Genomic DNA, 16,740 nt, shown 5'->3' on the forward strand with positions numbered 1-16,740 from the left:
GAATGAACAATTGTGCTGTGATGTAATTTATATAGATTTAACGTCAGTATTTGACAGGGTTTCAACTCCCAACCTATCCAATTCTGACAATAACTTATCCAGTATTACCTTCGCCAATCATTTTTCCGCAACATGAAAGTAGAATTAAGGGTCTGTATAACTCTGGGTTGTCCTACTCCCCCTTTCCTTAAACACAGGTTTAATAAGCACATATCTCCAATCTTGAGGAATCTCCCCATAGTTATATGACCTAGTAAATAATAAATATAATGGTACTGTAAGTTCTTGCTGGATAGTTCTCAGGTCATTATTACTAATTCTGTCTCCTCCCTGTGCTTTGCTTGGATCCACTCTGCAGTTCTTTTTCAATATAATCTAATTTGATTCCAGTATCTGAGATTACCTGGATGTCACTAGGCCAACCTATCGCCCTCTTTGTGGAGCCAAATTATTTTGCATAACACGTTGTAAATATGTCTATAATTTGTTGTGGCTGAGAATAAATTTTAGAATCTGCACACAGTTTATCAATTTGTATGTCTTTACTCCTTCCACATCTTATGTATCTATAAAAAGGTTTCCTATTACGCTCAATATCTTTATATAAATTTTCTTCAGATTTTTTCTTGATCTTGTTTCACACTATGCTTGTTTGTCCAACTTTTTTATTTCAGTTTTGAAAGTTGTAGTTCTACCTCTCTTCCATTTGTTATATTTTTGTCTCTCACCTTAATCAGGTATCTTGTTCTTATGGAAATATATCTCCCTGATGTTAATAAGGAATATAGTTATCAGATACCCTTCATGGAGATGCCAACAACTGCTCACTAGTCCACAGAACATCAAAGGCAGACAGAAGGAGTACTTCCAGCAGCTTCTGTATGCAGAAAACCTCACAGAAGCTGTACTGTCCCAAACACAGCCTACAACGAAAGACAAAGTGGAGCCCACCCTAGAAGAAATAAGAACAGCACTAAGGAAAAAGAAGACAGGGATAACAGCAGGCTCAGATGAGGTCACAGCAGATACAATTAAGATGTTGGGTGAGATAGGGGAGAAATGGCTCCTGAGGGTGTTTGTAGCACTATAAAGAAAAAAATCACATCCTGGGTGACTGGAGAATAAGTATAATAGTGTCAATGAATAAGATAAAAGGGGGAATCCACAACTGTGGACAGTACAGAGGTATCAACCTCCTATCACACTGCATGAAAGTTCTGGAGGAGGTGATTGATAAATGAACATGCAGAGCAGTAGAATGTAAGGTGGGAGATGAGCAGTTCACATTCAGATCAGGATACAAGTGAGAAAGGTAGTGATACTCAGATATTAAGAATAAAAATCAGGAGAAAGGAGTTGACACAAAACCTACAAAAGGAGGCATAATTTGGTTGCACTGAGACAGTGAAAATGATCATCTCTTTTTCATAAATGTGTCACAGTGGCAGAGCATCAGAAATCCAAAACTGGAGTAGATGTCAGTATGTGAACTGAAGATGAACTAATAACAAACTCTTAAGTAAAAATCAACACAAGACATATATCAGCACAGAGAGAGAGAGAGATAAAGTAAGCAAAGAAAATGAGACAAACACAGAAAAGGAAAGACACTTCAGTGGGGGACCCTCAGAATAAAGTGAGTAAAGAAAGTGAAACAAGCAGGAGAATGCCGAGCTATGAGTCTATTTCTGCTGTTGTAAAACAGAAAATGCTATCTTAAATGGACTCTAAGCAGTATAAATCCATGAAACAAGAAAAATGTAAAGGTAATGATACATTTTTTTCTGAGATAGCCTTTGTACTGATAGGTAAACATGCGGAAGGAAAATAACATCACATGTGGGGGACCCTCAGAATAAAGTGAGTAAAGAAAGTGAAACAAGCAGGAGAATGCCGAGCTATGAGTCTATTTCTGCTGTTGTAAAACAGAAAATGCTATCTTAAATGGACTCTAAGCAGTATAAATCCATGAAACAAGAAAAATGTAAAGGTAATGATACATTTTTTTCTGAGATAGCCTTTGTACTGACAGGTAAACATGCGGAAGGAAAATAACATCACATGATGGTATTCATCTCCACTAAGGTAGAGAGAGAGAGAGAAGGCACCCTGTAACAAAAGATGGTACTAAATAGGCCTGTTCTAATAGCAGACAAAAGTAAAGCAAAAGGGCACTTTTGTGTAGAACTATACTTTCCAAGGGAGCATTTAGAAGAAGCTAAAGTACTTGTATTTTTAGATGGAGAAGTTACGCCTTCCATCTTGAGGCAAGTTACAGAGGAAAGTAATTGTGGGATAGTGAATGTAAAAGCAAGGCAGATAAACTTTAAAAAATACAATAGGAAGTTGGTCCTTTGACATGCAGTACTTCCATTAGTACTGGCTCAGAGGATGCCTTACAGGCTACACACAGAGCACCTTTTAACCACCTATAACTAAAAACTAAACCAAGTATAGTGATAGAGCTTTGAGATGCTCCATGTAGGTCATGTGGTTTAGTCCCTGTAGTCTGTTTGTGAGAAACCTCTGCGAGTGTTAATAGTTCTTGCATATATCTGGACAGGTGCATACCAAAGGGGGCATTATACTCAATGATGGACCCGATGAGGGATGAGTACAGTGGGACCATGACATTTCTGGACCGAGACTCTATCCCTTTGCTTATAAGATGAACAATATAGAAGGATTTCCTCACAACAGTAGACACATGCTGGCTGAATGCTAGGTCACTGTCTACACAGGCCTAAAGCAGATGCCCTATGCTGACCATCTAAAAAAACTCCAGCTATACTCTGTCGCATATCATCCACTCAGAGGCGATTTCTGCTTAACATACAAGGCCATGTCAAACCCAGAGCTGTTGGACATGCTACACTTAAAGAAATCCCAATCCCTCAGAGCCACACGCTCCAGGGATATAAATCTTGTCATCACAATGAACAAAACATGCTGGAGGGATAGTTTCCTGACCCAGAGACTCCCCAGATTCTGGAATAGACTGCCCATACATGCCAAGCAGATCGCCTCTTTAGCCCTCTTCAAAAGGAACCTTGACAATTGGATGGGAGATAGGAAATTCACCCCGGGGATCATGTCAGTTGCCCTGCTAGACAGGGGTCCAGGGAAGTAAATATTGTGGGAAGAAATAGCCAGGGAATTGTTATGGCTAGGCTTGTATAGGCCTAGGGCCGATAGCCTAGTACCAACCTATGAACCTATGAACCTATTTAGCTTTAGTGCATGACTCTGGCACCAGATATTTGTTTGGGACAAGCCTTCCTGTAGGATGGCTGAGTCTTCTGGGGATTAAATGACTGCAACCAGCTTGCAGTCTTATGCAAACTAATCAAAGACCATTGACATTTGCTAGGATTTCTGAGAAGTAGATACCAAATAGGAGTGATCACAGCACCAAGCCTATGGGACTCCACTAGTTACTGGTCTTTTGTGGAGGTAGCTTTCCCTACCTGCGAGCCAACTGCAATCCAATAGGTGACACAGAAAGATTTTCTACAATGCCAGATTGGGGAATTGTGTCCAAAGCTTTGGCCATGACTAGGCAGTGCATACCATCTTGCTTTTGTACATTGCTTTGGTGCCTGTTTTGAAAAACTCCTCTAAATTAAGTAATCATGACCTGTTTTTGATGAAACCAAACTGTGATGAGTTAATAAAGTCCAGGAATCTCTTGACTTCTACACTATTGGTGACATGTTTCCCATTCTATAGCTGTGTAGTTAAAATTGCCCAGAAAATGGTATTGGGTTTAATGCTGAGTAAGTGGGTCATTTATTACATTCTGTAGCCAGCTAGAATATGGTAAGGAAGTTTGCTGATACTGAGCTGGACATAAAGAAGTTCTGAGGCATCATGCTACTTTACCAGCCTTGATGTGAGTCTCTGCTGGACAAGGATTAAGACACCTCCACCTTTTTTCCATTCCTGCATAATACCTGGCCTAAATGTGTGAAAGACATTATAATCCTACCCAGCATAACTACTCTCCACCAATTTAAATCACATCTCAATCACTACACAGATGTATACATCCTCCAAGGTGATAAGGGCTTGCAGGGAGCAGCATTTCTTGTTTAGGCTCCTAGCATTCATCAATAATACCTTCATATTCTACTTTACTTGTTTTATTATGTTAGTAGGGTTATCTGGTTGGCATTGCCTAAAAAAGACACTGTTGGGATGGACAATGTTTTAGCCAATATTCAAAAGCCTAGAGGGGACAGATGCAGACCATCCCTGATGAAGCAGCATGGCCTGTCAGTCATATCCATCCAGACTAAGAAATACTCTGCCCCTTCGAATGAAATCAAAATGTAAGCCAGTTATTAAAATTAATTATTTTTGCTTGCATTAAGGCATCATCCTTGGGCTCAATGCTACAGTCATACCTGCCTGGGATACATAGTGCGAGACTTCCATAATGTCTCCTTTCATATAATCCAGGAAGGTATGTCTCAATTCACTTACACCCACATGTACTCTGACAGAGTCATACTGGTACTCACTGTTCAAGTACTTGAGTGTGTGCATGATGTGGCAGGTGTCTAAGAGTGCTGTTTAACACTGCTAAAGAAACTGTCATTATTTTGTTAATACTATGTTACCTTGCAGGATAGGTTAAACCTAGTAATTCACATAGTAAGATAGCACATATAGACATGAAATGCAACATGAGTTTATAATAAGAATGTCTGACTTAGAGACTTTAACCCAGGAGATCAGGTAGTAGTGATAATATTCTCTGTTAGAAACAAATTACTGGTCAAATGGTAAGGGCCCTTTGAGGTGAAGAATAAATGAAGTAATTTTTAAGTGTAGACAGCAAGTCAAGGCAAAGGTATAGCAATTTACCACACTAATGTACTGAAGTTATGTGAGGAAGCAGAGAATTCCGCAGAGATCATGCATCATGACGTTCCTGCAGGAGACCCTAGGGAGCCTCTACTTGAACTACAGCTAGAGGAATCCTTGCCAGAAGTACAAAAGCAAGAAGTAATACAAATTATCTTACAAAATAAACATGTATGGCTCCCAAATATGCAACAAAATCTAGAAGGTTTAGGATTTTTGCATTAAATGTTTACATAGGTATTTTCAAATCCCAAGCAGACTCCAAAGAGTTTTTTCTGCAGGAAGATTGCAAAATGTTGGGGGTGTGATGGGGAAGAAAGAGGTAACTGGAAACACATTTTTGGGAGTGTAATGAGTCAATAGATTTAAAAATGTTCCTGCTGTGCACTCTGTCAGAAATAGTGGGTGAGCAAATTGGTATAACTAAGGAAATGTTTTTCTGAGCTGTGATACACAATCGGAATTGCCTAGATATAGTAAAGTCTTGCTGAGGTTAATTCTAGTGGCTGCCAAAATAAGAAAAGCAATTACTACACAATGGAAATCAAAGTCTAAACTAACAGTTCTAGAAGTAGTGAATATAGTAACAGATAAAAGAACTGGAAATGAGATCTTTAGAAAAGGGTAAAGCAAATTACATCAAAAAATGGGAATTGTGGGAACAATGCATGCAGAGTAATGTTTTAAAGGAGGAATGAGGTTTAACAGGAATTGAATGAGCAATGTAATGTTCAATTGACAATGACTTTATAGAAGATTATATGTGATGCATAATGTTTACAACTGAAAATAGTCAATATAGTTTATTGCTTATATCATAACTGATAATTCAATAAAGATGTATCTTGTTTAAAAAAAGAAATAATGGAAAGTTTTCAGAAATATCTGGGAAAACTAAAGTGATAGAACATTATGTAGAGATAACATCTGAAATGAAAGTTAAACTGAGATCTTACAGAGTACAAGAATCACAAAAACAGCGTGAAAAACGAAGTTAAAAATGCTTAAATTCATTATGACTGAAGAGTCATACAGTGACTGGAGTAGCCTAATAGTGATAGGCCCTAAACCTGATGGCAGCATCAAACTCTGTAATGACTTTAGGAAACTAAATAGCATTTTGATGTTTATAGTTAACACATGCCCAGAACTGATGAGTTGATAAGTGATATTAGGAAATGCTAGATACCTGACAATACTAGACTTGAAGGGATAATGGCAGACACCACTTATCCCAACTGCTGAAGGAAGGCAGCCTTGGTCATCCACTGTGGTCTGTTTGAGTACATGATGTTATCATATGACCTCCACAGAAACCCAGTCACTTTTCAGAAGCTGATGGATAAAATACTGAAACTTCCCTCCAGATATGCTACAGCATAACTGGATGATGTTCTCGTTAATTAAGAGGACTGGGAATCTCATTACCTAAAGGCCAGGCAGTATTAGAGTCCATAATGCAGGAAGGCTTGACAATAAATGCTAAAAAGCACACTGGGGGGTACAGTGGAATGCAAAGTAATTAGGGATCTATATAGGAAGGAGAAGGAAAGGCTGCAATGCAGAAAGAAAAAACGAAGCCATAAAAACTATCCTGGCTCCTCTAATAAGAGTCAAGTGAAGTCTTTCCTTGGACTAGCTGGGTAATGCAGAGTTTTTGCTTAATTTTGTAAATATTGCCTGTCATTTCGCTGACCTTACAAGAGGGAAAGCTGCTGTCAAATTGCAGTAGTCCCTTAAGGTAGATAAAGCATTGAAAGAACTCACATGGATCCTTTGTTCTAAGCCTCTGCTAGTAACCCCTGATTTTACTAAGGAGTTTACTTTACATACCAATACTCCAAAGGTGAGGAAGGATGGCTAAGGCTGGCTCATCCTTGTCTATTCAGTATTGATGTAATCTTCTATTTCAGTCTTCTGATATTTTGGCTATGAGATTCTGAGTAGTTAAAGAAGAGATAGAAGAGGCAGAGCTTCTAAGATGCAAACAAATTATGCAGCACAGAGATATGTGGCTACCAAGATGACAGGAGGGAACATTGGTGAAGGAACATTATCAGAGGTACTGTACTATTTTTGTATTTTCTTCCAGTTTTCTATATGCAAGGAAATTGACTGATTGGGGCATTTCAAAGCTGGGGACACAGAAAGATGTTTCAAATCCAAATATTTTACACTGTAAACTATTTAAATGTAAAAGTGCTACAAGTGTATTACTATGTCATCTAAATGTATGAATTATATTTTGATATTAAAATATGTTATTGTATTTTTTTGGTTAAACTGTATAATGTATTAGATAATGACGTGCCAGGGAAATAAAGGGGGATACTCTCCAGTTTTGTAAGATGAGTTTATTTACATTTAGTGTCAGTAAATGTAAGGAGGTAAACAATGGCAATATTTGGGAGAGGATGAATGAGGGATGAGCATAACTTTAAACAAATATCCAGGCAAAAGGGGGCCATGTGGGGTACTACAGAGTAAAGGCAGAGAAGGAGAAAAGGATGGTGATAACAATCTGTATTATTTTACTTAGTAGTTGATTAGTATGTGTACTGTTAGCTAAATAACTGTTGAAGACAGTTCTGTGAACCTTTGAATGTTAGCATCATGTTATTTGCGTTCATGATGTGTGGTGGGGGAAGAAATGGTTCTTTAAAGACTAAGGGAGTATGTGAAAGCAAAATAATGGAAACCTTGAGAGAGAGACAGGGTGATTCCACAAGGAGGCAATGAAAAGTATCATTTGGGGTAAGGAGGAATACCTCAGTGCTTTTGGAATGATGAAAGGTAATGACAGGGAATATTTTCAGTCAGGATGCAGCGGTAGAAACCTGATTACATGATTAAGATACAGCTACAATTAACTAGGATAGACAAATCCAGGTTGGGAGGGTATTCTAGAAGGAAAAGAGAGGTGAATAAAAAATACATGATCTGAAGGCTAGTGATAAGAATAAAAGGTGCTCTTCATGGATAGAATATTAAGGACACCTAATGATAAGGGGAGATCAACAACATCAATAGCAACCTGCAACCTTGAGTATTTGCACCATTTCTGGTGACATCCAAAGGCTACACAAGCCTAGCTCTGAAGGAGGGCATATTTTGAGGTATTCACTACACTGATGGTCGAGAGGCTGTCATGGTAGGATTTAATGTTGCGCTGAGTTTCACCATAGTATATTGTATTATGCAAGCCAAGGGTGCACTTTTCAGGGAGTTTCCTTTTTTCTCCACTGTGGTGCAACCATGGAGTTGGTACATTCAGTATTTTATTTTCAATAAACTGTAAGCAAAAAAAAAAATATATATATATATATATTGTTGACAACTAGTAGGTAAACCTGAAGGAGAGGTGACAGGTTAGGGAAAAACGGAGAGTGGTAAATGGAGGAGAGTGGTAGAGACTGTAAATATGAGACAGAGATAGGACAAAGGACAAGTAAATGTCTTGTTTGTGACCTGGAATGTAAGTAGGTTAAATAATCCTTTAAAATCAGAGAGGTGCTAACAATTTTAAAGAAGGTGGGGAAGGAAGAAATATATAGGAAATTAAATTAAAGATAGGGGAGATGATGATGTTAGGAGGAAGGTGATTCCAAATAGGAAGGCAGTTTCTGTGAAAAGGGAGTTAAGAGTGGAAGTTATGATAACAACAGGCACTAATTGTGGGAAGTGAAGATATGAGGAGCAGTGGGGGGCAATGGATAGTGGAAAAGAAAAGGCAGGATGGGGTTCATATTCTTGGGAGTGTTTTTGTGGGTTGAATTGGGAGTGGGGTTATTTAGAGATGTTCTGAGCAAATCAAGTGAATGTGGAGATTGGGTGATAGAATGATAATATAATTTCTTCATGCACATTAGGCTGGATGGAGGAGAATTTCATCTTCCCAAGAGGTGAGACTGAGCACAAATGTTTAATAGGAAGATTCCTTGTAGAGAGATAAGATGAAAAATATTGAAACAAAGGAGAAATGTCTATCAGACCACACCCATGTTGAGCTTAAATAGGAAGGAGCTAGGAAGAGATAGTCCCTATGGAAAAGGAGCCCCTTGGAATGGTTAAGGAAGAGAGTTTGGAGTGGATGAAATAAATAGTGCATGGCATCGTGCTGGACATTCAGGGAGCTTATAAATACAGTAGACTCCTGTTATCCAGTCTAGCTGAGACCGGACCTTAGCGGGATAAACGAATGGCTGGTTAATCAGAAGAAGCATACAAAGTAATAGTTATACGTTATAAATAAACTAGAATAACAGGATTTGTGTTATTATGCATTTTTCTAATAAATATGAAGTCCAAAACTCAAATGTCTGTCATTATTTAGCCCAGAATAGGTGGAAGTGTTGCTTTTCTCAGTAGTCTTTTGCTAGGACTATGGCAGAAATTTGATGGCTGGTTAAAGAGAGGCCGGATAAGAGGGAGTCTACTGTAAAGTGAATCTGGATAAGATGAAACGTTATAGGGGTAGCATGAAAGGTCATAGCAATTAGAGAGATGAGAGTTAAGGAAACAAAAGCAGAACAGGCTAAAAGGCAGGTAGAATAAGCTTGCAAAGAATAAAAAGGTAAGGTGCAAGGAACAGACGGGCAACATGAGAGAAGCATAGGAAAAGTAGGCAAATATAAGGTGGTTACAGGACCACATTAAGAAGGAGATAACATGGCAGGTAAGTGCTCAGTTAGAAAAGAGTGAAACTGTTTGGTAGGTGAGAGGAAACAGGGAGGCCCAGTTGCTTACTTGGAAAATTAAAGACCAAAGTAAGTGCCAACTATAAAACACAGGAAAGTAGAATTTTACAAATTAGTTGGATGGAAGTAGGGGCCAAATTAGATTTTACACTGAGATGTTGGGAACTGAAAGTTACCATACCATCAGCCATGAACTATGTCATATGTGGTCAGTGGAACACAGATAGAATTCATGAAGTGGAGATTTACAATAAGCCACTGGTGAGTGTTCTTGAATCTTGTGGGTTGGATAGAAAAGGTCAGGTAGATGCAAATGGGGATTTTTGTTTGTTTATTTATCTTTTTTTTTTTTTTACTTGAAGAAAATCTTTGACACTACTATGTTGGGATTTATGTTTAGAGTTCTGAGTGGAATAGAACTCTCTGTGAGGTTCCTATAAGGACTAGGAGTTTGATACAAGAATGTCATGTTCAAGGGATCTGCAAATGGTGAGATTTCACAGGATGTAGCATTAAAAAGTGGTACAAGATCAGGCCTCCCTCTTTTCTCAAGTTCTGGTTCAAATAATCATTAGAAACTGGAGAGCATGAAGGTGAAGGAAGTACCATAAATATGTTTACTGAAAGTGGTAAGCTTTGTTGGTGAAAGCATAAATGATGATGTCAGCTAATTTTAAAATGTTTAGTGTTTGTAAAACAAAAGAATGTTCAGACTATCACCCAAGGAAACCAGCAGTTGTTCCCCTTGGTAAGCAAAGAGTGAAAGATGGGACCTTCTGTCACTAACAGGGGGACTGAAGTACTTGGGGATAAACATGCTTCCTTTCCTTTGGGAAATAAAAGAAAAAAGTGAGAGGAACAATTCGGAAAAAAAAACAACATGAAGCAGCTTGGTAGGTGAAGTGAAAGAGTAGAATGTCTGTTAGGAAGGGCAGGCTTCATAAGGGCAATAGTACTTTCCCGGATTTTATATTTAATAAGGAATGCATACTTCTTCTTCTTCTTTCGGCTTTTCCTGGTTAGGGGTCAGCGGATCACCTGTCCACTCATGATTGGCAGTGGAGTTTTACGGTGTTGAGTTGCCAGCCCGATGCCCAACCTTACACAGAAGGCACACACATGCACGCACTCACACCTAGGGCCAATTTAGAGTGTCTAATCCATCTACAGCATGTCTTTGGATGTGGGAGGAAACCGGAGCACCCGGAAGAAACAGACGCGACTGCAGGGAGCACATGCAGACTCTGCACAGAAGGCACCCCAGCCGAGGAGTGAACCGGAGAGCCTCTTGCTGTGAGGAGGCAACGCTAACCGCTGCATCACCGCGGCCGCCTTCTAGGTCAAATTAAAATGTGATAAAAAGACTAAGGAAGTTTGTGATATGTTGGATTGCTGAAGTAAGTGACTAAGGGTATGAAAGGAGAGGATGAGAGCTGAGAAGGAAAGGTAAAGTTGGGGAGAGACAGATTTCAGAAGGCACTCGGTGTCATTATAAGTCAGCAGATTTTGACCTTTAGGAATGGAAAAGGAAGAGAAAATAGTAAGAGACATATTCAGCAGAAGGGAGGAGGGGAATTCAATGGGCAGCTGCCAAAATGTTAGTAACTGATCCAAACATAAAGGGGAGGAAGTTCTGAAGGAAGTGCTAGATGAAAGAATGACCAAGACTTGGAAGAAGTCATTATAAAATTGTCAGAGAAATGAATAGATAAGTGAAATATCTCTATAAATAGTGCAGAGGCAGAGGTCCCTGCCCTCTTTATTAATGGATACTAACCCTAACCCTAATGCTGCCCCTTCCCTCAACCCTAGCCATACATCTTGCCTTCATAAAATCCTTCCCGTAACACTGCCACTATTCAGACAAATTTGAGGTTAGTTTCATGGGAGGGGTACTGTTAATATTTGGAGAGAATGTAGTTTTCATTTCTCCATATTATTTAATTTGATATTTTTTGTTTTTGGTACTGAGTATGTTCAAACTTTTTTTGTTGGTGTTTTCAATTCAACATTAAATATGTTCGATCATACACAATAGAACCATGTATATATCATGCCAATCTCCTTAGTTGCAGATATAATAGCTGACGTTGTTACAACCACTCAGAACAAAATAAACGTAGTTATTATGTTGGAAGCTCAGCAACTGGAAGAAGTGCAACTGTAAATCTAAAAATTACACAGTACTTTGTCTATGCAAAGAAATTAAAATATATTTAAAGAATAACGGTTTGATTCAGACAACTTCTGATATAAGGATATTGTCATAAAAATATGTCTGAAGCATCCTTAACATGAGGGAGATGTATGGAGAATAATAAAGGTTATCTTTCATATTACAATAGCTATGGTCTGAAAAAAAGAGCTTGGATATGTTTATGAGTCTTACTTGCCTTAAAAGTCATCTGCACAAATGTGGTTTGAAGAAGTCTATATTAGTAAATTGATGTGGCAGAAAGCCGAGCACCATTTCATCAACACATATGTGTCGAACTCCTAGGTAACCGAATGGCCAGATCACCAATTTTTTTCCTAGGGAAAACAATGAGTTGGCTGTTGCTGTGAATTTGCCCTTTTCCCCACTGTAGTGCGATTTTGGAGTTAGTCCCCACATTGGAGGGGGGGGGTGTGCAGGGCGAAGCCCCCACTTTATAATGTTTGTACTGGTGATCTGGCCGTTCGGTTACCTGGGAGTTCGACATATATGTGTCAATGAAACGGTGTTCGGCTTTCTGCTGCATCGATTTGGTAATATAGATCCGGTTAGGGAAGTAACAAAATTCCTTCTGTGGTCGTAAAAAAGTATTCTTTATGTAGGAATATTTATATGAAAAAATGAAATCGGATGAGATTGCAGGGAACATTAATCTGATAAAGCCATGTTTTCTTACCATTCGCCATAAAGAATTTGGGGATTAAATCCACATTCCAGTCTCTTCCTCTTCCCATTGCTTTTGCAGGACCCGGTGTACTGAATTTTTTGTAAAGCTATTGGAAGAAAAAGACAATGATGGTACTTTGGATAATTTGTCAGAACTATACCATCCTAGTGAGTTAAGAAGATATAAATAGGTTATCCATTGTGTACAACTGCAGTGAACATGTGTATACCTAGAATAGACAAGTCACAAAAGCATGCCAAGCTGACCACAGAACTCCTCTGCAATAATTACATTACACATGTTCAAGGTGGTGTATCAATATGCTTGTTTTGCTATGTATTTAAATAAATTGTAAGAGACCAATCACAGTCACGAGCATTTAGATCATTTGTAACAGATCAACTACAATCATAAATCACTGATCCATAAAGCGGGCTGACGTGCACAATTAATTCAGAATCCTTTATCACACTGTAGAAACTCTGCATGCAGCAAACCCACCATTACCCTAATTATGCTACATTCAGGTACCTTTGATGTGATATACACAAACATATACTTCTGGCAATGTAATTATAGGACTATAGGAGGTTACTAGGCTATTGACCTGGAGGTCATTTTAAGACTAGCCATCTCATCCAATGTAATAACATAGACACTCAAGTCAAAACCCAGGATTTTAGTAATGACTGCCTATGTCCAGAAGGGTTGTGGGTGCTATCCCTGGTAAGAATTTACAGTGTCCCATCCACTCATCCAGGTTCCTTTTGAACAGTGTCATAGAGGTGCTCTGCTTCATATGAAATGGCAGCCTATTCCAAAGATTTGGCAGTCACTGGGAGACAAATCTGTCCCTCCAGCACATCCTATTCAAGTTGCAGGCCATATTTAAATCCCTGGAATGGGTAGTTCCAGTCCTGTTTGATTTTCAGATGTGCAGCAAATTCATTAGCTTTGGGTCAGAGATTGCTCTGTAAGCCAGGCATAAGTCTCCCCTAAGAAGTCTATATGATATTGAGTATAGAGACAGGGACTTTAGTCGGTCTGTGTAAGGCATGTGCTGGGGTCCCCTGATCTTCTTAGTTAGAAATCTCTGAGGTTTCTCCAATTGCTGCAGGTGCTTTGTACAGTACATGCTGAAAGGGGCATTATACTCAATTATTAGCCTGATTAGTGACAATTATTGAGGGGATATAACCTTCTTTGCTCTGGAGGCGATGCCTTTGCTAATCAAGTGTGCTATGTAGAAAGCCTTCCTTACTACAGTAGACACATGGTGGTCAAAGTTAAGGATGCAGTGTACTTATGATCCCAAATCACTTACCATTTCATAGGGGGGTCTATATCACATTATCAAAATTCCAAAATGTTGAACACCATAAGCTCGACCTTGGAATCTCGAAATGTGATATACTCGAACGCTCAGAGCAGCAAATTTTTTCCAAGGGAAAAAAATTAGCTGTTCCGAGAATACACACACACAGCACAAGCACACCAAACTACATAATCCACACATACACACTTCACAAAACCTTACACTAAACCATACATACACTACTAGCTATCCACTTACCTTAACCCAACCCTAACCCTAAGGTCCCTAACTAACGCACACTCACCTTACCCGCTCCCTAACCCTAAGGTCCCTAACTAATGCACACTCACCTTACCCGCTCCCTAACCCTAAGGTCCCTAACTATCGCACACTCACCTTACCCGCTCCCTATCCCTAAGGTCCCCAACTATCACACACTCACCTTACCTCGGTCCATTCACACACTTACCTTAACCCGGTATGTAACCTTCGCACCACAGTCGAGGAAATAGCGAAGCCGCAGAAACAGCCCACTGAATACTTTCCCTATGAAAATATTCGGTGTTCTGCAGCTTCGCTAATTCAAGCATTTGCTGAATTGGGTTCGATATTATAACATTCAACGTTTTAAGACTTCGATGTTATAGTATAGACCTGTCATAGGTACATAGGATATTGTCGTTAATTTGATAGTGTGAAGGGACATTGTTTTTGCCAAAGGGAAAGATGGTAATAGCACATTAAGATGACTGTGAAACAGTAGCAACATGCTTGGGTACAGTCATGCATCACTATCATATTCTGTAAATCATGCACTTTTGTCACACAGTAATGTTCCCTCCAATGTAGCTGTGAAAGCTTGTGCACAAAGTTCCAATAGTTGTATCCTGAGTCTTTTGACAAAATCAAGCTGTTTCCTCACAGTTCATACAAATATTTATACTCTAGAACCTTAAGTATTACTAAAAAGTGAAAATGTCAAACTGTTCAGCATAAACAAACCTTTACAGTGTTAATATTCATTAGGTTCTGTGTTTTACAGTAGGTTATATAAATCACAATAAATACAGCAAATATATTTTTTGTATTTTTAAACAGCTTACCCTGCCTCAATAACCACACATGTAACAGACATACTGCCAGCAGCATTTTGTTCATCCATGAGACTAAGCAGCTCTGATTGTATTTCTCTGTTACTATGATAGACATAGAGGAATATCACAACAGCAATGTAAATAAATTTTATCTGAACATTTTTATTTTATTAATTGTACCTTTGTTTACTAGGGCACAGCTCTAATCAAGCATGACCTGACCAACTGCAGGCCCAATCCTGGTTATAATGAACATGACAACAGGGTGCAGTTAAAACAGCACAAACAGAAAATATAATACAAATGTAAGATAATGAGTGATACAGCAATGAGTTGTAGTATGTTATACATAAATGTACTATGATAGTAAACATACCTCTCAACTGTCCAGATTTTCGCAGAATGTCCAGATTTTTGCCTCATATTTTTGGTGTATTCCTCACAAAATTTGTGGTTTTTCTGGCAAATCACCAGGATGATCTGAAGACTGAAGTCACTAAACAATGACATACCTTTGAGTATCAGACTTCAAATCCATCAGAAAATGTATGTTAAAACAAAACCTGTTACTCTAGCAACTTTCTAAGTTTATAAGAGTAATATTTAAAATCTGACCCTATTTTTGGGCCTTTGTCCCCCCGTTTTGTCAGGCTTTGTCTTGATTTCTTGCACTAAGAGGTTGAGAGGTATGATAGTAAAGTATTTTATCATAAAGTTGTGGTACACTCAGAGGGGATGTAAGTTAGATAGTTCATCAATAGAAAGAGAACGACAAACACAGCAATCTCTGAAACTGCAGTGTTAGCGGGAAAAAGTAAGAATGAAAGGGATTAGTAGGGATTGAAGAATTATATACATATTTACAAGGTGTTCGTTGTATCCTGTGTTAGTGGATGTTATAGAGGAATGAATGTAGAGGGTAATGATCAGATATAGTAGAAGATTTGATTAGTTATGTGACATAACCTGTCTTATTACAGTTACATTTAAATTTCACTTGTAGAAATTGTTGGGTTCAGTTTGGAAGTTACAGTATTCTGGCATCTCAGTTTTATGGATAGGTAGGGACTGCCATAGATTGGGGGCTAGGATTGAGAAGCTGTGGTCAGTGCAGTGAAGTTTAGAGGTGAGTGTTTGGACTGTAGGTTCTGCTGTAGTGTGGCTTCTGAGTTTATAGTATCAGGTGGTTGTGATCAGTTTCATGGTGAGTGACATGGGGGTGTCTTGGTTAAGCAATCTGAAGAGTTGGGAGCCAAAGAGAAGGCTTGATCTGCCCTTTACTGGTAGCCATTTGGCTTTTAATATGGTAACACAGTGATATAACACACATGGAGACTTAGTGATAAGGAGACAGATTTTGTTACAAATTGAGGGAGGTATTGCTGTACTTTTGTGTGGAAAAAGAGCAGTAAACCATATTCCTGTTGGGCAAGTGGGACTCCATTACTAATGCAAGCTGTGGCAGAGGGAATGACTAATTAGAATATATATTGTGCACAGAATAGCTAGTAGTTCTTGGGCCTAAGTTTTTCAATGTGTTCCTGAAAGTTGAGAGATTCATGAAGCCAAATCCATTAAAATCTAAATTATACTACAGTTTCTATGTGGTTATTGAACTGAACTGTGATGTGTAGTGCTTTAAGGTATGTTGTTAGCCTTTTATTATTAATGAAGGTCTTAGCTTTGTTGCTTTTAGTTTTATTTATTTATTGTGACTGTGTGAGTGATTCAGTAAGAGTCACTTAGTTGTAAGCCAACTGTTTAGACGTACAAAGTCTGATTGTAGTTGCTTTTGTATTGTCTAGATATTTCAGACAAGATCTGTAAATCACTATGTCACCAGAAGTTGAAGGTAATCTAGCTCAGTTTGGAGTTTGTTTATG

The 16,740-nt window shown here is 38.6% G+C and overlaps 1 protein-coding gene across 1 annotated transcript in view; it reads right to left on the bottom strand.

The window, feature by feature from the left end:
* Positions 1–16,740, bottom strand: part of LOC122807582 (rab GDP dissociation inhibitor beta-like) — a 461,207-nt gene that overhangs the window by 378,624 nt on the left and 65,843 nt on the right. The window contains exon 3 of the mRNA XM_044078496.1: positions 12,458–12,554. Within this exon, the coding sequence (XP_043934431.1) occupies positions 12,458–12,554 (97 nt within the window). The remainder of the gene's footprint in view (positions 1–12,457; positions 12,555–16,740) is intronic.

The sequence above is a fragment of the Protopterus annectens genome, chromosome 7.part1 (genome assembly GCF_019279795.1).
Source record: "Protopterus annectens isolate FY-2018-M chromosome 7.part1, PAN1.0, whole genome shotgun sequence".
Classification (NCBI taxonomy): Eukaryota; Metazoa; Chordata; order Ceratodontiformes; family Protopteridae; genus Protopterus; species Protopterus annectens.